The sequence below is a fragment of the Pseudophryne corroboree genome, chromosome 7, assembly GCF_028390025.1.
Source record: "Pseudophryne corroboree isolate aPseCor3 chromosome 7, aPseCor3.hap2, whole genome shotgun sequence".
In the NCBI taxonomy this organism is placed as follows: domain Eukaryota; kingdom Metazoa; phylum Chordata; class Amphibia; order Anura; family Myobatrachidae; genus Pseudophryne; species Pseudophryne corroboree.
This window is the reverse complement of record NC_086450.1, coordinates 336,706,919-336,727,296: the sequence shown is the minus strand read 5'-3', so window position 1 is coordinate 336,727,296 and position 20,378 is coordinate 336,706,919. Positions and strand designations below refer to the sequence as shown.

The window sequence follows — 20,378 nt, the reverse complement described above, 5'->3', positions numbered from 1 at the left end:
GATGCAGTGGTGCAAGTAGAAAAAATGTCTTACAGGTACTGTGTGGTCAAATGCCATGTGGGGCGTGGCCAATGAAAATGGGGGCGTGATACACATATGGCGGGGGGCAGATACACATATGACCCCAATAGTGCCAGATACATGTTGCCCCACAGTGCTGCATACACACTGCCCCACAGTGCCGGATACACATTGCCCCACAGTGCTGGATACAGATTGCCCCACATTGACGGATACAGATTGCCCCACAGTGCCGGATACAGATTGCCCCACAGTGCCTGCCCCACAGTGCCAGATACACATTGCCCCACAGTGCCAGATACATAAATGCCCCCAGAGTGCCAGATATACATTGCCCCCAGTGCCAGATATGCCCCCAGTGCCCGATACAGAAATGCCCCCAGTGCCAGATACACATGTCCCCCCAGTGCCAGATACAGAAATGCCCCCAGTGCCAGATACAGATATGCCCCCAGTGCCAGATACAGAAATGCCCCCAGTGCCAGATACAGAAATGCCCCCAGTGCCAGATAAACATGTCCCCCCGGTGCCAGATACAGAGATGCCCCCATAGTGCCAGATACAGAAATGCCCCCCAGTGGCAGATATGCCCCCAGTGACAGATACAGAAATGTCCTGCAGTGGCAGATATGCCCCCAGTGCCAGATACAGAGATGTCCACAGTGCCAGATATGCCCCCAGTGCCAGGTACACATGTCCTCGCAGTGCCCTCCCTTACCCTGCTGCTTACAGGTGCGGGTGTCTACCTTCAATCAGGAGCCTTGGCTGCCGGTCCGCAAGCTCTGATTGGCTCACGGGCCGGCGCTGAATTGAAGGTAGACACTGAGGGGCAGGAGAGGTGCACGCTGCGCTCTCCTCCCCTCAAGCAGCAGCGGCGCGATGAGCAACAGCGGAGGGAGGGAGCAGCAGCCCGGCGGCGGTGGGTACGGGGTACCGATGGCTAAATTCTTAAGGGTACGCCGTACCCACCCATACCCGCCCACTTGCACCGCTGCATGGATGTAATTTCTCTCTAGTTAGCTTTTTTTATCTTCTCCTCTCTTTTTCTCCATCTACAGGGGACTGATGTAGGTTTAGTTTTCGTTTGCATATTTCTTAATCCTTTTCTAATTTTACAAACAAAGTTCAGATTTAACTAAATCATAACACAAAAATAAAATATAAAAATATTCAGACTGGCTTTCTTCTCTCAAGTCCACTCATAGAAGGTAAAAAGTAAAAAAAAACAACATACTGTAGTAATATTAGTTTTCCTACACTAAACAGTAACCCTTTCCTGATTATCCTCATGGGATAAGTACATTTTCCGCAATCAATCAGATAATGCAGAGAGGAAGTTACGCAGCAGAAATATCAGGGGCTCAAACAGAATCTTAAACAATGGATTCGATTCACTTAATCAGCTAACGACACTCCATAAATAGAAGCTACAGTAATAAAGTGACAACCCTAGCAAAGTGCAAGAGATCTGAAGTTTAGATTCCGTATACCAACTCCTTATAGACCCTACACACTGGCCGACATCAGTCAAAGATATGAACAATCTCGTTCATAAATGAACGAGATACCGTTCATATCTTGGAGTGTGGAGGCTCCAGCGATGAACAATGCGCGGCCGCCGCGCTCGTTCATCGCTGGTCCCCCGTCGGATGTACATGCAGGCCAATATGGACGATCTCGTCCATATTTGCCTGCACTTCAATGCAGCCGGGTGACGGGGGAGTAAAGAAACTTCACTCCCCCCGTCACTGCCCCTCCGCCGCCGGGTCGCCCGTCAGCCGTATCCGCCGTCGGGCAGCTCGGCGGCGGATCGGCCAATGTGTAGGGCCTTTTAGAGGCAGCTGTGTTCTTATTCAAGTGGCTTCATTTGCTAACTTCGTACTTCAATAGAAGTTTCGCCAATTACTCTGAATCTACTGTATGTGATGCTTTCTTTTAAACGAAAAAAATGTCCTTCTTTCACTGATACAGTTGGATCATTTGCTACAGTGGTTCAAAGAATAGTTCCTTATCCATATACCAGCAATGAAACACTGACGCACAGTGGCTATGTATTTCATAAATTTTTATAAATTTTGCACTATGTACCTTTTTTGTTAACACATATTGGTTCCCAGGATTTATAATATATAACATATAACTGATTTAAAATAAGCTTGAATAAAAAAAGTTACATTTCAACACACATTTATCATATTAAGAGTGACCCCAAAGAAAGAGTCTTCTTTTTCCTCTAGCTTTGAACATTGTAACCCGTGACTTTTGGGAGCACCACCAACTCTAGATACAGTATCACCCAGATTCACTAAGAAGGGTTAATTCACCATATGTTGGTTCTCACTACTAATTTGACAATGATTTTTAAAATTCCAGTACATAATCTCTCCTTTGATCAAATAACTGCCAAGCAAACCTGTGAATGGATATGATACTAGCATAGCCATTAGCAATACAAACTGGCAATGTGACTAAAAGTGATGAGTTATTTATAAAAAGTAATGGAACATTTATAAATTAAGTGTATTTAAGGACACACATTTTAAGGGCAATATATACGATTTAAAGTTACATTTTCACTGGAAAAAGTAATATCGTTATTACTATTGCTACTAAGCCCCCTGGTATTCACTTACATGCCAGAGGAAATACATTGCCACAATGATTGTGAAGGGTGCAGACCAGACATAGTTCAAACATGTGGCCAAGTCCATGAGCTTCTGCACGTCCGTAGAGATGAGATTGACGATCTCACCAGTAGAGGAATTCTTCCTTCCAGAGTTGGATATAACTAAAGCCTTTTTTAGGGTGAAATAATTTACAGATTTTACATTAATAGTGTAATTAAAAATTGAATGGAGAATTTTTAATATTCAGTATTTTACAGTCACTCTTGTGAGTTCTCGAGGACTATTTATTGATTTATATGGAGGATGATTGCATTGCTGTATGGCAATACAAGCATCCTGGCTGGACACACTTCAGTTGTGTATTGGTTTATTTTGTCTTTTTTTATGTTGCTATATTTTGATTTAAACTGATAAATGTTATTATTTCAAATAAAATTAAGTTAAAACTATCAAAGCATAAAATATTTTCAACAAAATAAAAATTCAAACAATAGCAAAAATTAACAACAAAATATTTAGGGTAAAACCACTAAAAAACACTGTTGTACATACTAAATAGCAGTTGTTTTCATCAAACCTAAGTTTAAACAAATAACCAAATTCTAGGTAAGTTTGATTCATAGAGCCTAAGTGTATCTAAAGATGTGTCCTGATACATCTTTGCTCCACATGCCAAGAAGCGTGCCTTGCTAGTCCCATCTTGCCATGCCGCTGCCTGACGTTCTAAGGGAGTAATTCAGAGTTGATCACAGCGGCAAATTTGTTAGCAGTTGGGCAAAAACATGGGGGTCATTCCGAGTTGATCGCTAGCTGCTGTTGTTCGCAGCGCAGCGATCAGTGGAAAAAATGGCTTATCTGCGCATGCTTATGCACCGCAATGTGCACGCGCGACTAACGGGTACAAAGTCCTTTGTGGTTTTGTACAGGTTCTAGCGAAGCTTTCAGTCGCACGGCACAATGCAGGAAGATTAACATGAAGTGGGCGTTTCTGGGTGTCAACCGACCGTTTTTAGGTCGGTTGACACCCTGAATGCACAGGGCGGAAGTCGAGTGTGTAGCATGCTCCGGACGGAGAACTGGCGTCTGTTCTGGGAACCATTCTGTAGCCTCGAGTCCCGAAACACGTTGGCTTTGCTCCACTGTGCCTTTTTACCACTGGATGAATTTACTGGACGTTGAGGATCACATGGACGGTTAGCGGGAATTAAATCAAAGGAGCCATCAGCAGGGTATTTCCCGGGGTACTCTGCTTTATTCTACACATGCGGCTCCCACCTTTACCATCGGTATGATTATCCCCCTGCCATCTATGTGATTCACCTAATGATTTTATCTTCGTGCTCAATTTATATGTTGTTTCATACAGTATGTCTTCTTTTTATTAAATGTGATATTTTATCTGATCTACAAGCATCATCACTATTTACACCTAGCAATAGGTAGTTTACGATCCAGCGCCCAAAAAAGGAAGAGTAAACATTTTCATTTGCTCAGTTTTTTCAGGAGTCATTTAGGGGACCCCTATACTCTTCCTTTAGGCTTGCTCAAAGATCTTGTACAGCGCAATATCTACCCCCACCACCGTATTAAGTCGCTTGAGGTAACATAACATTGTAACGTATTGAGGTGCTGGAAAAGCCGGAATCTAATACAACTTTCTGTCCACTGTCACTTTCCTAAACTGCACAGTGCATGCGTCAAATAGCCAATGAAGCTTCTGTAGCGCCGCTTGTTGATTGGTTGACGGATCCTGTCATGTTAAGCATGCGCCTGTACAATGCAATGTCATCAATAGCGGCTTACAGTGTAATGAAGCTGGGTGGCCTAACATAGGGAGCAACGGAGGGGGAGAGTGCGGGGCAACACAAATTGGAGCCGGGTATTTTCAGAATATTGAACCTGAAATGATCTCTCTTTCTGAAAAACTTCCGGAGCGTCTTTACAACAGGATTCTTTACTGTTATCAGCCGAAGCACGGCTCGTGGAGGAGGCAGGTCCCGGCTGTAACAATACCCTCCATTGTTCTCTATTTAAACCAGCATTTGTTTCTAAGAAATTTAAAGTAAGAGGTTTCAGGAAACCTTCTCCAGTCATGATTCGGGGGCATCAAGAGTTTGTTGTTGAAAGAATCCTGGACTCCAAGTTTATGCGGGGTCAAGTACATTATTTAGTTCATAGGAAAGGTTACGGTCCTGAGGAGAGAGCTTGGGTGCCTGGGAAGTTCCTCCATGCTCCTGAACTAAAAAAAGGATTCTTAAAGAAATATCTTAACCCCTCTTCAAGGAAGGGGTACTGTTATCAGCCACAGCGCGGCTCGTGGAAGAGGTGGGTCCCGGCCGTTGCCAAGCGACGGCCCAGTAAAGGGTTGAATACAATATCAATGCGTCTTTTAACAATCAAAGTTACAGTATGTGTGCCAGTTTGCATCATTGCAACAGTAAGGTACATTACAAGGTCAATAGCAATTTAGAGTCCAATGCAGCATGGTGGCATACAGTACAGTAGCATACTGTAGAAATGAAGCTTGAGAGGAGGTGCAGAGCCCGGTGACTCTTTACACTGCCTGAATGTGATTGGCCGGCTTATCAGGAATCAATGTACACTGACACAATATTGTTTTCAGTACTCTAGTTTTCGGCAGTGAAGCATTCGCCAACCAGCAGTTAAACTGTATATTGCATAACGTGGATTCCATTGTGGTGTGCCAAAGATGCAAGAGGACATAACTGTATCCACATAACTGTGCCATTTGCTTTCCAACCCTCACGTCACTGTATCCAATTGGCTGAGAAAGAAGTGTTTGTGTATTAAACATCTAACAAAACCAGCAGGTGTCACAATATTCATATGAAAAATATTAGTATAATGTTTGCATAATGGTTCTAAAGAGAATATAAAGTATACAAAATATTCTAACTGCTTTGCCAGCAGTCAGTGACACCATTCCAAATATTCTACTTTTATATATGTAAAAAAACACTGAAATATATACTGCACCTTCTTATAGACGCTGCCGACTATTGCAGATCTAAGCCTCATTCCAATGACATAGCAAATATAGTCATGTTGTTGAAGGAAAAGGGACTGACCACAAGGACAAATGAACAGAAGTACAGCAACTGCAAGACTTTGCCAAGTAGGGGCTGTAGGGTCCTTCAAGCGGTCCAAGAGTAGCCTGATAATCAATACAATTACTGTGAAACCACTAAATGTAAATCTTTATTTTAAATCAATAAGCTGGAAATATTACAGTGAAGAATCATAGACATTAAGGAGAGAATATAAATATTAGGCCCTAAGTATTACGGCTTTGATAAAGCTGTATCCCCAATACAGCGAAACGCATCAGAAGCATCTTCATCATTCCCCTCTTCACCAACTGTGACGAGTCCGGACCAACCCCTGCTTCGCTTAAGTGTCTGATTACAACCTGGGAAGCTGTACAACTTATGGTCAATAAAAACTGGACCAAGCACCCTCACCACATTGCATGAGAACTCCACCATTGCTTTACCATGGATTTGATTTCGGAGAACATCCCTCAAGGGGTGAATCGGTAACTATAATATAAAGGGACAGTGTGTACCAAGGAGTTTGTTCAGGATCCATACAGAAGGGGATGTAGTTATGATCCCGGCGGTCGGGATCCTGGCAGTCAGCATATCAACGCTGGGATTCCAGCCACCAGAATTCCAGCAAGGGGCCCAGGACTTTTCCCACTCGTCAGAGTCCACGACAACCATACAGTGGGAATAGAACCTGAAGCAAGTGCAGCGAGCCACCGAGCCCGCAAGGGGCTTCATTGCGCTCACCCCCCTGCCGGCATTCTGGCTGCCAGGATCCCAGCATCGGTATGCTTGCCGCCGGGATCCCGATCGCCGGTCACCCGTTCCCAACCCCATAAGGGGTCAATATAGGAACGGACACGTTCACTGCATATGGATGGTTGGGCAGGATTATATATTGTAGTTTCATTGTGCAGGTGTTTAAATGCATATAGCAAAATTAAGACATCAATGTATGTATTTAACTAATTAGATTAAATTGCATTTTATTCTATCCAAGCATTATTCAATTGTGTAAACTATCAGCACTGCCAAGCTTGCTTATTGTAAAATTACAGCACGTAAAAGACCAAATTAAATGTTGGGGTTCCATAAGTTAAGCATTAGCCACATATATTACATCTACATTTCTACCGATCAACACCTCGCTGCCTATATGGAAAGCTGCCTATATGGAATGCTGACTTCTGAAGGGAGCGAGAACGTTCGCGGACTCTGGTAGACATAGGGAAACATTAGAGTGGGTGGAATGTTGGAACACAGGTAATATATAAAAACAAATGTGTTTATGCTATAATTCCACTGAAAGCTGGCCTTTAACTTACAAAGCAGACTTGATTTTCATCTCACATGGTTTCCTTTTATCTCTGGTACATCTCATTGTAGGGTAAAATGCAAAAGATGTTTATATTGATACAACATTCATAGATGTTATGACAAGTATTGGACTATTTGTTCTTAAAAGCCATCTGAAGTTATGTAACAGTTTTGGAATGCTGTAAATCCTTTTGAACCTTTTCAGTCTGAACATTGTCAAATGCTTTCAGTCCTTAAACTATGTGCTTATAAAAGTAGCATTTGCAAATGTTATACCCACTTACAAAAGTTCACTTCTGCAAATCATAACAAATGCACTGTGGGTATGAAACGCTACACATAGGAATATGGCATAAATCTGAAGAAACCAGAAAAAAACCAATGATGCACACAATTATGCATAGATATATTTTACCTCAGTAGCTCAGGGCTTATGAAAAGGAATGCAGTGTACAGAGCCATTAACAGGGCACTGAGCAGGTATAAGAGGCCAAACGCTCTAAAGATGATCTTCAGTAGTGATTTATTATCCATCTGCATGCTTGGACTTTTCAGGAGAACTTCAGTCTCATCCTGATCTTCTTGGTAAATCTGAGAATCCCTCTTGATTTTTGGATTAGAGAACGTTGTGTGTACCTCTAACCTGCCACATTAAAAAGCACACATATGCTGTATAAATTGCACTGAGACTTCAAATATTTCAATACAAAATATATGTTCTGTTTATCATTATGGCAGATTAACACTCAAAATTAATCTATAGTTTGCTTCTGCCACTTAGCATCACTTCAAATCCCCATCACATGACACAGATAATAGATCCATATATAATAGAACTAACCCTGGAGCCAAATGTTCAGATGTAATAGCGCCAGTGGTGCAATTAGAAAAAATGTCAGGTACTGTGTGCGCACGCATCAAAAATGGGTGTGGCCAAATGCCACATGGGGCGAGGTCAAGGAAAATGGGGGCGTGATACACATATGGGGGGGAGGGGCAGATAAACATATGACCCCAATAGTGCCAGATACACGTTGCCCCACAGTGCCAGATATACATTGCCCCACAGTGCCAGATATACATTGCCCCACAGTGCCAGATATACATTGCCCCACAGTGCCAGATACACAAATGCCCCCAGAGTGCCATACACAAATGCCCCCAGAGTGCCAGATATACACTGCCTCACAGTGCCAGATACATAAATGCCCCTACTGTGTCAGAAATACATTGCACCCCAGTGCCAGATACAGAAATGCCCGCACAGTGCCAGATACAGAAATGCCCCCAGTGCCAGATACACGTCTCCCCAGTGCCAGATACACATGTCCCCCCAGTGTCAGATATGGCCCCCAGTGCCAGATACACATGTCCCCTCAGTGCCAGATACATATGTCCCCCAAGTGCCAGATATGCCCCCAGTGCCAGATACACATGTCCCTGCAGTGCCAGATATGCCCCCAGTGCCAGATACACACGCTGCGCTCTCCTCCCCTCAAGCAGCAGTGGCGGTAAGTAGCAGCAGAGGGAGGGAGCGGCGGCCCGTCGGAGTGTACCCACGGCAAAATTCTTAAGGGTACGCCATACCCACCCGCCCACTTGCACCGCTGAATAGCGCCAATAGTTTCTTACTGGCGCCAAGTGTCTTTTTTGCATCTTTTTGCATGAATGTGCGCCTAAGACACAATGCGATGCAAAAAAAACGCACTGATTCATTTGATATGCAACACTTGCTGTGTGCTATTGAGTGTGAATCATTGAGGGTAATTCAGACCTGATCGCTCGCTAGCGTTTTTTGCAGCGCTACGATCAGGTCAGAACTGCACAAGCGTATGCACCGCAATGCGCAGGCGCGTCGCACAGGTACAAAGTGGATCGTTGCTGTGCGATGGGTTTTACGAAGAATCCATTTGCACAAGCGATCGCAAGAAGATTGACAGGAAGAAAGCGTTTGTGGGAGGCAACTGACCGTTTTCTGTGAGTGTTTGGAAAAACGCAGGCATGTCCAAGCGTTTGCAGGGCGGGTGTCTGACATCAATTCCGGGCCCGGACAGGCTGAAGTGACTTATTTGTATTTGCTCGGCTGCACATGCGATCACACACTTGCACAGCTAAAATACACTTCCCTATAAGCGGCGACTATCTGCTCGCAGCAGTGCAAAAAAAACCTAGCGAGCGATCAGGTCTGAATTACCCCCATTATACGAAGTGCTACTATGAAGCTGCTGTGGTTTTTATTCACTCCAAGTTCCACTGTGCTTCATATACAGATTCAGACTCAGTTGCACTCAGATATACAAAGTGTTGAACATCAAATGAATCAGTGCAGTCTTGTGATGCGATTTTCTTGCTTCAAATTCTGACTTACCTGTTCAAGATGACGCAATGCAACGCAGCTCAGCACAGCTCACACAAGGTGTCTTGTGCAGCACAGTGTATTGAGGCTTAGGAGGAAATTCAGACCTGATCGCTCGCTAGGGTCTTTTTTGAAGTCCTATGTTCGCATAGTCGCCACTCATACGGGAGTGTATTTTAGCTGTGCAAGTATGCGAACGCATGTGTAGCAGAGCTGTACAAACTGATTTTGTGCAGTCTCTTAGTAATCCAGGACTTACTCAGCCGATGCGATTACTTCAGCCTGTCCGGGACCAGAATTGATGTCAGACACCCGCCCTGCAAACGCTTGGGAACTCCTGCGTTTTTCTAGACACTCCCAGAAAACTGTCAGCTGCACCCACAAACGCCTTCTTCCTGTCAATCGCCTTGCGCTCGCCGATGCGATGGGAGTTTTCGCACCATCCCATCACTGCCAGGCTCTCTCCGTCACTGCAGACTGACGCGCCTGCGCATTGCGGTGCATACGCACGCGCAGTTCAGACCTGATCGCAGGCTGTGCGAAAACGCAGCCAAGCGATCAGGTCTGAATTACTCCCTTAGTGTATGAGGACTCATCTGGTGCAGGATGCTGAAAGTGCAGGTGTTTCAGTGATACATTTAAAGTGGCAATGTTTAGTAAAACAAAAACCTGGTTGGTTTTGCCTTACTAAACATCTTTACTTTAAATTCATCTGCTAACTTAGTAAAATATCAGAACTTTCAGAATCCTGCAACTGGTGTGGAATGAAGCGGAAAGAACATGATTTTCCATGGAAAAGGATACTTTTGTCTTATCTGTTAAATCTTTTTTTCTAAATCCATGGGGGACAGTGTGACTATGGGTATAATGGAGCTGCAGGATTCTGGACATCAATGAGTGAACTTCTTTTCGAGCAGCACAGGCTCCTCCTCCCCATTACATCTTCTGTAGTACAGGAAACCAGTTAGTTAACAAGCCCAAGGAAGAGGAATGGAGGAGAGGAGAAGACCAGCACACACACGCACACTAAACTGCTGTGGCACTGAGTGTCGGAACTATGAAACCCTCAGTCAGCCAGGGATGTGAGGGTTGGGCCTAGTTTTTGGGCCCATGGATTCACAAAAATGTATTTTACAGGTAAGACAAATATCTCCTTTTTTCTTTCATCCAAAGGAGGACACTGGTACTGTGGGACATCCCAAAGCTGGCCCTTTATGGGAGGGAGCGCTCCTGTCCTGCACTAAGGAATCAAAGCCCAAGAGCAGCTCCGACAGAGGAAAAGGTGTCAAAGCTGTACAATTTGAGGAAAGCATGAGCAAGGACCACATGGCTGCCTTACAGAGCTGCTCCGGCAGAGGCACCATGGTGAGACGCCCAGAAGGCTCCCACACAGATTGTGAAATGACCCCTGACAGCTCAAAGGGAGATTCCTGTTGAGCCCTCAAATCCAAGGTCAGGTCCTAAAGGTGGTCAGGGGGAAGAAGGGTGGTCTGAATGTGGAGAACACCCTGAAAGAAGGTTTGATGTTTGAAGGCTTGAAGAGAGGAAATTTTGTACTCAGCGCAGGAAGGGATTCTTCACTGTAAGGGTAATACGAATATGGAATTCACTGCCAGAGAAGGTTGTAATGACTCAGTCAATGCGTTTAAAAATGAGTTAGATAAATTTTGAATGGAAAAAGATATACGAGGATATAGCCTTTAACCTGAATAGAATAGGGAATACAATATAATTCAGGTTGAACTCGATGGACTACTAGTCTTTTTTCAACCTCACCGACTATGTTACTATGTATGTTACTATGTATGCGACCACAATCATGTTGCCCGATTGAATTTTTACAGCTTTATGCTAAAGAATGAGCTGTGGCTGAGCAAGTGTGCGTTAGACAGCTCAAAGCCCCAGGATATTTATTGGGAGGCATGTCTCCCAAACTGACCATCGGCCTTAAAATAATCGTTATGGTAAAACTTATCGTTGATAACGCTATTTCTCTTAAGTCCACAAGATAACATTGGGATATGATGACGAGACACCAGATTTGCATGAAACGGTCAAAGCTTTCGGCCTCCCAGCATGCAACGGGCCTGTCCATATATCCCCGCCTCCTGGCTCAGACAAATCAGTTGTTTTTCCAAAGCACAAGGCAGGAGCATCATAGAGAGCCATAATTAGGTGAGAGGAACACACATGCACACCCTTCTGTACAAGAAGGAAGAGGTTAGTGAGTGAAAAGGATCCTAAAATCAGGTGCGTCAGGGTGGGATTCCTGTGGATCTCCGGCAGGGTCCATAGGTTATCCACAGAATAACAATGGGATGTTCCAAAACAATTTAGTGGTGGGGACGCTCCTGATTGGACAGGAGAATCCTTCGCCTGAATTCAGCATCCTGAGAGGCAAAGGTATCAAAGGCATAATGTCTAATGAATGTGTGAATGGAAGACCATGTGGTTGCCTTACATATCTGTTCTGCTGAAGCACCTTGTTGTGCTGCCCATGACGGACCTACCTTACGAGTAGAGTGAGCAAAGACATTAGCCGAAACAGGGAGATCACCTTGAGAGTATATTCCTGAAATTGTCATCCGAAGCCAACTCGCCAGTGTCTGCTTATCTGCAGGCCATCCTATCTTGTGAAATCTGTAGAGAACGAAGAGAGTGTGTCTTTCTGATGGCACTGGTATGATCCACGTAGATCCTTAAGGCACGGATTACGTCCAACGATGCATCTCCCACAGAAAGGTCTGGCCCCTGGAAGGCCGGGACTACCATTTCTTCGTTAAGGTGGAATTTAGACACCACCTTAGGAAGATACCCAGATTTGGTTCTGAGAACCGCTGTATCTGGATAAAAAGACATCAGAAAAGGAGGGCGACATAACAATGCCCCTAAATCTGAAACTCTTCTAGCTGAAACAATAGCAAGAAGAAAGAGAACTTTAGCTGTCAAACATTTAAGATCCACTCGTTTAAGTGGGGAAACTTGAAGGGCTTTTAGGACTAAACTTAAGTCCCAAGGCACTGTAGGAGGAACAAAAAGAGGTTGAATGTGCAGCATTCCCTGGAAAAAAATGTGCACATCCTGTAGGTTAGCAATTTTCTTTTGGAACCATACAGTCAATGATGACTCTTGTACTCTCAAGGAAGCTACCCGTAAACCTTAGTCCATTGCTGCCTGAAGGAATGCTAAGACTCTGGAAACTCTGAAAGACCTAGGGTCAAATTTACAGTCACTACACCACTGAATATAGGCTTGCCATATTCGGTGATAAATGCGAGCTGAAGAAGGATTCCTTGCTCTGAGCATAGTTTGTATTACCTGTTGTGAGAATCCTCTTGCTTTCAGGATGGAAGTCTCAAGAGCCACGCCGTCAAAGATAGTCGATCCAGGTGCTTGTGATAGCAAAGATCCTTAGACAGTACATCTGGACGTTGAGGGAATAGGAATGGAGCATACATCGACATCGTCTGCAGATCTGTGTACCAATGTCTTCTGGGCCATGCCGGAGCTATTCGTATCATGGCGCCCCTTCCTCGTTTTGCCTTTCGCATCACCCTGGATAATAGGCCGATTGGTGGAAATACATAGGCCAGACGAAATTCCGATATCACTGACAGGGCATCCACAAATATTGCTTTGGGATCCTTTGTTCTTGACCCATATGCAGGAACATTGTTGTTCTGACGGGATGCCATGAGATCTATCTCTGGCAACCCCCATATGTCTACTAGAGTCTGGAAGACCTCGGGGTGTAAAGCCCATTCGTTTGCATGAATGGCGTGTCGACTGAGAAAACTCCCGGAACAAATACTGCGGACAACGCTGGAAGATTAAGTTCTGCCCACTTTATTGTGTGACTTACCTCCTTCATTGCATTCTGGCTGCGAGTTCCAACCTGATGGTTGAGGTACGCTACTGCCGTTGCATTGTCCGAGTGGATTTGGACTGTTTGCCCTGAAGGATGTCCTTTGCCTGAATAAGTGCCATATATATGGCCAAAGTTCCAATATATTTATTGACAGGCAACTTCCTTCCTCAGTCCACTACCCCTGGAAGCCACTCCTTCCAGACACCGCTCCCCAGCCCTGAATACTGGTATCCGTTGTCTGAATTTCCCAATCTGATATCTAAAAGGGTCTCCCTTTGTCCAGATGAGATGTCTGTGGCCACCAGGCTAATGACCTCCTTACTTCCAATGGAAGGACCATAGTCTGCGTTTTTTTTGTCTGATGAAAACCATTCCATTTGGAAAGGATCAGACGCTGCAGAGGCCTTGAATGGAACTGAGCATACTCCACCATTTCAAATGTCGACACCATGAACCCCATCACATGCACTGCGGCGTGAATGGATACCCTTTGACTGTGTGGCAGCTCCTGAATCCTTGACTGAACCTTAGATATTTTGTTCAGTGGTAGAAATAATCTCTGAAGACCTGAATCCAACACAGCCCCCAAATGAGTCATCCGTTCTGACGGAACCAGGGACGACTTTGCCCAATTTATGAGCCAACTGTGTCTCTGTAAACAAGCTATTGTCTGTTGCAGATGACACTAAAACAATTTCTGAGACTCTGCCAGGATTAATAAGTCATCGAGGTATGGAAAAATCCTTATCCCCTGTTGACGGAGATAAGATGCCATCACCACCATAATTTTGGTGAATACTCTGGGAGCTGTGGCCAGTCCAAATGGTAGGGCCTGAAACTGAAAATTATGCTGGAGGATAGCAAACCTGAGATAGCGCTGATGGGATCGTGCTATAGGAACATGTAGGTAAGCATCCTGGATATCCAGGGATACCATAAAATCTTCCGGCTCCATGGCCACAACTGCATAACCGTGAGATACCGCTTCTTGTACCCAGGCATCTGTGGAAGACTGCTGCCAGACCTGTGCAAACTGAAGAAGTCGGCCTCCTACCCTGGGTTCTCCCAGGTGGAGGCCCGCACCATCAGGCTGATGGCTTATTTTCTGATTTGGAAGCCAGTCCTGTGGTAGCCTAATGCTTTTAGTTTTACTAGACTTGTCAGATTGAGACTGTTTGCCATAACCCTTTCCTTTTGCTTTTTCTTGAGTCCAAAAGGGCAGAAAAGCTGGCAATCTAGGCTTGGATTTGTGTGTGGAAGGAAACTTAACTTTCTTGGAATCTGCTTCTGACTCCAAAATACTATCTAGTTATTTACCAAAAAGAATATCTCCAGTAAAAGGCAGACTCCAGAACCTTATTGGATTCTGAGTCAGCTTTCCATGTACATAGCCAGTCCACACTGCGAGCTGCTACTGCTGAGGCTGATGCCTGAGAGGCAATTGTACCCATATCCAAAGCTGCTTCTTCTATAAAAATAGCCGCCTATTTCATATGTGCAATATGGGATTTTTGTTCTCTAGATGCCATTGAAAAATCATCCTCCAATGCATCAGCCCAGGCTGCCATTGCTTTTGCCATCAAGGCTGAAGCCATGCCTGGTCTTATGATTGCCCCAGACAAAGAGAAAATGTTTTTTAGAAAACCATCTATCTTCCTATCCGTGACATCATTTAATGATGTTAAAGGTAGAGGTAATGTAGATTTTCGCACCAATCGAATGACATGCGTATCTACTTTGGGAGCCACCTCCCTTTTTAAACAGTCCCCAGCTGGAAGAGGATAATGGGAATTCCATTTCTTTGGAATTCTAAACTTTTTACTGGGTGTAACCCAGGCCTCTTGCATAATTTCTGTTAGCGGATCTGACCCAGGAAACTCAGTCCTAACTGTTTTGGGACATTTAAACACTTGTGCCTTAGTGTTTAACAAAGGCTTTTCTAAGGATAGAATGGCTTTCATAGCACTAATTAGCTCAGGTATGTCCACTGAGCTGAGGCCTTCCTCCTCGTCTCTGTATGCAGACCCGGAGTGCGATGTGTCCTCATCCTCCGACGAGTCCTCATCTGAAACATGTGTAGACTGTGAAAATGTTGTTTCATGTCTATGTGATTTACTTACCACCGGCCTGTCAGCCTGCTTTTGTTAAGAGGCTGAAATTCCTGTGCTGGATGTGATAAACTCCAGGTGGAATGTTGCATGTAAGGGTTAAAAGGGTAACCTATCCCTGGTATAGGAGCTGGTATTATCCATTCAGCTATACTGGATAATGTCTGTGCAAAAGTAGCCCATAGGGGTTCAACTTGAACCTGTGCTTGCCTCAGATTATTTAAGAGGCTTCAGTAAAAGATAAAACTATTTGCACATAATCCATTCTGAACCAGATCCTGAGAAGTTAACCCAGCTTTGCAAGACAAACATGAAATGAGTGTTGGTGCTGCTGTGGAAAGTGTATTTTCCTCACCCTTGCCGCTCTTAGTCATGATAAATAAATCACACCCCTGTACAGTGTTAACTACACAATTTGTGACCGTAATCACTTTAAAATTTGTTGAAATTACATACAATCCGACCCTATCCTGCTTTGCTCCAGCATTGAGTATCGGAATACACAGAAAACTGACACAATTCTAGTAAAGTCAGCAATCACACTAGCAATCAGTCACAGGTTGTACATTAGTATAATAAGCAATATGAGCACATAATCAACTACAAATACATTTCAAGTATGTAGGAGAACATATTACTGCATTACCTTACCAAAAGTTTTAACCGTATTCAGTCGCACAGCGAAAGAAAACAGCAGCAATAGTTTTCAAACTCATATGCATCAGGCACTTATCCAACTATTCGTACTCAAAGGTAGATAGAGACTCAGTGCTGTATCACCTGGCTCAGGAGAGTGGGATACAGGGAGACTTCACCCCGCTTCCAGGATCGATCAATACGTTAGCAAACGCTGAGTGTATCCAGACGCTAATAGTGTACACACTCGCCCCATGAACCTACAGTGAACACAGACGCCCAAGTGAACACTGACACACCAGTCACACAGCCGCATATGCTGCGACTAGGTCCTTTTACATACACACCGTCTCAGACGGAAGCGGGAACTCAGTTCATGGCGGGGGAGGAAACTGGTCATGAACCAGGAGGAGGGAAGACAAAGGGAGCGTCTTACTCCCCACTGCTGACTTCGACCCTAGGGATCACGGCCTCATACTACCCCTGGAGCCTATTGATCCCTAAGGCCTAGCCCTGGTGCACCCAAGGTGGCAGCCGCGTCAGAGACTGTTCGGTAGTCTACTCCCAAAACAATGCGGCTGTGTCCGTGTTCCCCTACTAAGTGGAACCGATGCCTTATATTCTCCCTGTGCTTCGGCCACAGCCTGGTGACGTCTGATGGACTTGCTAGTACATCCTACACGGATGCCCGCCGAAACACCACTGTACACATGGGTAAGCGTTGTCGCGACCTGGCAGGGAGTTGTTGGAGCGACTCTTTCCAAGGTACGTATAAGACGATTTTTAGAAAGATCGCTCAGAAAAAAAAAAATAGTAAGACTATAAAAATAAAATAAAAAAAGCTTATGGCTTCTAAAAACCAGCAGCCCATTGACCATGGTCCGGATCCTGCCGCACCAAACAAAAAACTGATTTGCCTGAGCCAGGAGGCAGGGATATATGGACAGGCCCATTGCATGCTGGTAGGCCGAAAGCTTTGACCGTTTGGTGCAAATCCGCTGTCGCGTCTTCATATCCCAATGTTATCCTGTGGATAACCTGTGGACCCTGTCGGAGAAAGGAGTGACTTTCAGTGATGGCGCCCCAACTGCAGAAGTGGCATTTATGGTTAAAAGGATTAGAAATGGTTGACCCTTGTTGAGGTAAGAATATTGGAGCCACCACAAGAAAGAGATGCTCACCTCTCTACACAGAACGATCGTGTGGGATTTGAGATGTAGCAGAAAGTGATTCCACCTCTGTAGAAGTTCCATTAGCAGCAGACTTGAATGCAATGGTACATAGTTCACCATGTTGGAGGTGGAGACCAGATTGCCAAGAACTCACATACAGAAGTGTATTGAGACTCTATGCTGTTTGAGAAACTGATCATGGACTGAAGGGATTCCAGCTTATTCCTAGGAAAACTCTCTGAACTCTGGAGTCCAGCAGAGTGCCCAGATGGAGAATTCACTATCGGCCTGCAAACGTATGACGCCATAGTGCTTGCCTAGTTGCCATGCTCTCCTTTAAGAGACCTTAAAGGAGAGCATGTCGGACTCAATAGTGCCTCTGCCCAAGTAAGCATGAGCTTCTTTGATAGAAGACACTATGGAAAAGGGATCAGATCAACAAAGGGAACCAGCCTAGCTACCTAAGGCTTTGGCTACCCAGGCCAAAGCTAGAGCTGTGCTTAAGGCAGCTCCAGAATTAGCAATTGGTGATAAGAATTGTGGTTGACTTCACCAACCATGCAATGCGTGCATCTACGGGTGGGGGATTTCCATTTTTATCCGATCCACAGGAGGTAGGGGATAGAAGGAGTAAATCCGCTTGGACACCAAGAGTTTCTTGTTAGGGTGCGACTAGTTTTCTGCCAAAGGGCCTACATCTGAGCAGAGAGAGAGAAAACTGTTGGCTCCTTTTTTTGCTTTAAGAAGGGTGCTTCTGAAACTGGCAATGCATCCTTTAGCCTTTGCTAAAGTGTCAACATCAACCTGAGCTACGAGATCTTCCTAAGCTGAGGAGGAATCAACATCTGGGGACAGATGTGATGAAGTCCAAGTTGGCCCAAGGGCGGGTTGCCGGCCAAACTCTGATGTTTTCTTTAAAGCGGCAATCATTTATAAGGCATAGTATTGCCTTGTACATGATTGCTGCTTCAAAAAAATGTCTCCAGTTCGGCTGGGAACCAGCACCTCTAGCCAACTCAGACTTCATTACATCCGGCCCCGGTGTCTGGAACAGCTTGTCCTCTAGGTCCCAGGAGTTGTCTGAGGCATAAAACTCCTCTTTCTTGTGGCCTTGCTCTTAGCTGAGGATCCCAGTATGTGCTACAAAGAGCTAGACCCTGAACAGAGTGGTTGCTGTTGGTCCCCAAGAGGGTGCTAAGTGTTGGTCAGCTGAGGTCCCCTGGCAGTCACCACTAAAGACAAAGAGGTCTGGGAAGCTGCTAGTTGGGACGCCAGCTCCCACATGGAAAGAGACAGGGAGGCTGCCCAAGCAGGCTCCTGTTGTGGCACCACCTCAGAGAGGGGAGTCATCACGTGCCTCCGCAGAGCAACTATCACAAAAGCTGAGAACAGGAATAATGTTCTTTACAGGCATTGTAAGTATAGGAGCACAGCACAGGTGCACTCCTCTCCTGGGAAGCCTTTGTTGAGGTTCCCTTGGAAGACAATGTTTCACTGAAAATTGAAACAACACAAATACACACAAAACTAAGTGGAAATAAAAGAATACGTGGTCTTAGAGTGTGAGGGGAGCCCAGGACCTCAACCAGTCAAAGGATGGGAGTGGAGACAACAGGGAAAGGCTGCACCCCCCAATCCGGCCAACCTCAAGGAAATACCGCTTATAGATGGCATCCCTGTAAGCAGCCCGTCCCCTTTTTGGTCTAGTGGCAACACTCTGCCCTCCTGCCGGTGGCGTTAGCTGCTACTAGTCCTTACCTGTCCCTAGTCCGGCAATGGCTGCTCCCAAGCGCCCAATGAGGTGGCAGGTGATGCTGACCCAGTTGTTCACCTCTGACAGGCCGAAACCCAAAATGAAAGTAAAATGAACAGAAGTCTACTAAAAACTGGTTTCCTTGGCTCCTGGCGGGTTATAGGGGAGGAGGAGCCTGTGCTGTTCCCAAATAAGTTATACCCAGTGCCCCACTGTCCCCTTTGGATATACAAAACATTGTTTAAGTAAAGCAAATATGCTGTTCTTCCTGAACATTATTCTTTTTCAAGCATAAGCAAGTTATTTTACTAGTAATTTGTACAATCTGTGACACAAACAAGTGCAGATTACAGCCAATTTGCCTGCAAACTAACCTGAGGCCAGATACATTTTATTTCAATATGTTTTACATTAAAAATTGTGTGTATAAAAAACAGAAAAGAAATCCCAGCTACTGTGTAAATAATAATAATAATAATAATAATAATGTTTAGTTTATTGCAGAGTTGCTAAAACTATTTTATCATTCATTGGCAGCATTGTTAGTAATCATGTCTGCACTTATACATATAAATAACATCTTGTGCCGGATGTAATGCCACCTAAATTCGGCGGCCATGCGGCATGCTGGCTAAACTCGGACTATTTTTTAAAGGGGCAATCACTTACAAGGCATGGTTTTGCCTTGAACTTAGGTGCCATTACATCCAGCTCCTTGTGTGCTTTTACCTACATATCTGTATTTGTTTCCTATTGCCTAATTAGACTGTAAGCTCTTTTGGACAAAGTGATATAACATTAATATTAATTCTGGGAAAATAAAATTTCTGAAATACAGATGGCCTGATTCAGAGCCGCGCACAATGCAGATGTTCTTGTAGTTGAGTGTTTTTGTTGCAACTGCGCTCTTAAGAACTCCTACGGCGCATGCGTGACACAGAGTGTATGTATAAAAGGCACTGTTGCCATAGAGACGGATGGGATCAGAAATGTTGCTGGGCGTACCTGAGCGGTAACTGGGAGGTGGCTAGAAATGCACACAAATATGGTCAGTTCAAATATGGTGTCATGGGAGTGTCAGTGAACACAGACACTGAACCGCTCACATAGGAGGCCATGGTCAGGTGGAAAAAGTGAACCTACCATAGGGCTGGTGCAAAATTCAATGGTATAACTCAGTGGTTCTCAACCTCGGTCCTCAAGTACCCCCAACAATTCATGTTTTCCAGGTCACCTAGCAGATGAACAGGTGTATTCGTTACTCACTTACACATTATAAAAGACCCACAGGTGGAGCTAATTATTTCACTTGCAATCCTGTGAGGAGACCTGGAAAACATGACCTGTTGGGGTCACTTGAGGACCGAGGTTGAGAACCACTGGTATAACTGATGGTCTTAGTCCTTGCACATTTGGCCTCATGGATATATACAAGGGACAGGGGGGGCAGATGTA

General features: G+C 44.8%; 1 protein-coding gene across 2 annotated transcripts in view; it reads right to left on the bottom strand.

Moving 5' to 3' along the window:
• LOC134945223 (multidrug resistance-associated protein 1-like) overlaps positions 1 to 20,378 on the bottom strand; it is a 337,654-nt gene that overhangs the window by 186,457 nt on the left and 130,819 nt on the right. For both annotated transcript variants that reach the window (XM_063934380.1, XM_063934379.1), the window contains exons 9-11: positions 7,446 to 7,673; positions 5,646 to 5,823; positions 2,655 to 2,816 (exon numbers count right to left, since the gene is read on the bottom strand). In XM_063934380.1, coding sequence (XP_063790450.1) covers positions 2,655 to 2,816; positions 5,646 to 5,823; positions 7,446 to 7,673 — 568 coding nt within the window. The remainder of the gene's footprint in view (positions 1 to 2,654; positions 2,817 to 5,645; positions 5,824 to 7,445; positions 7,674 to 20,378) is intronic.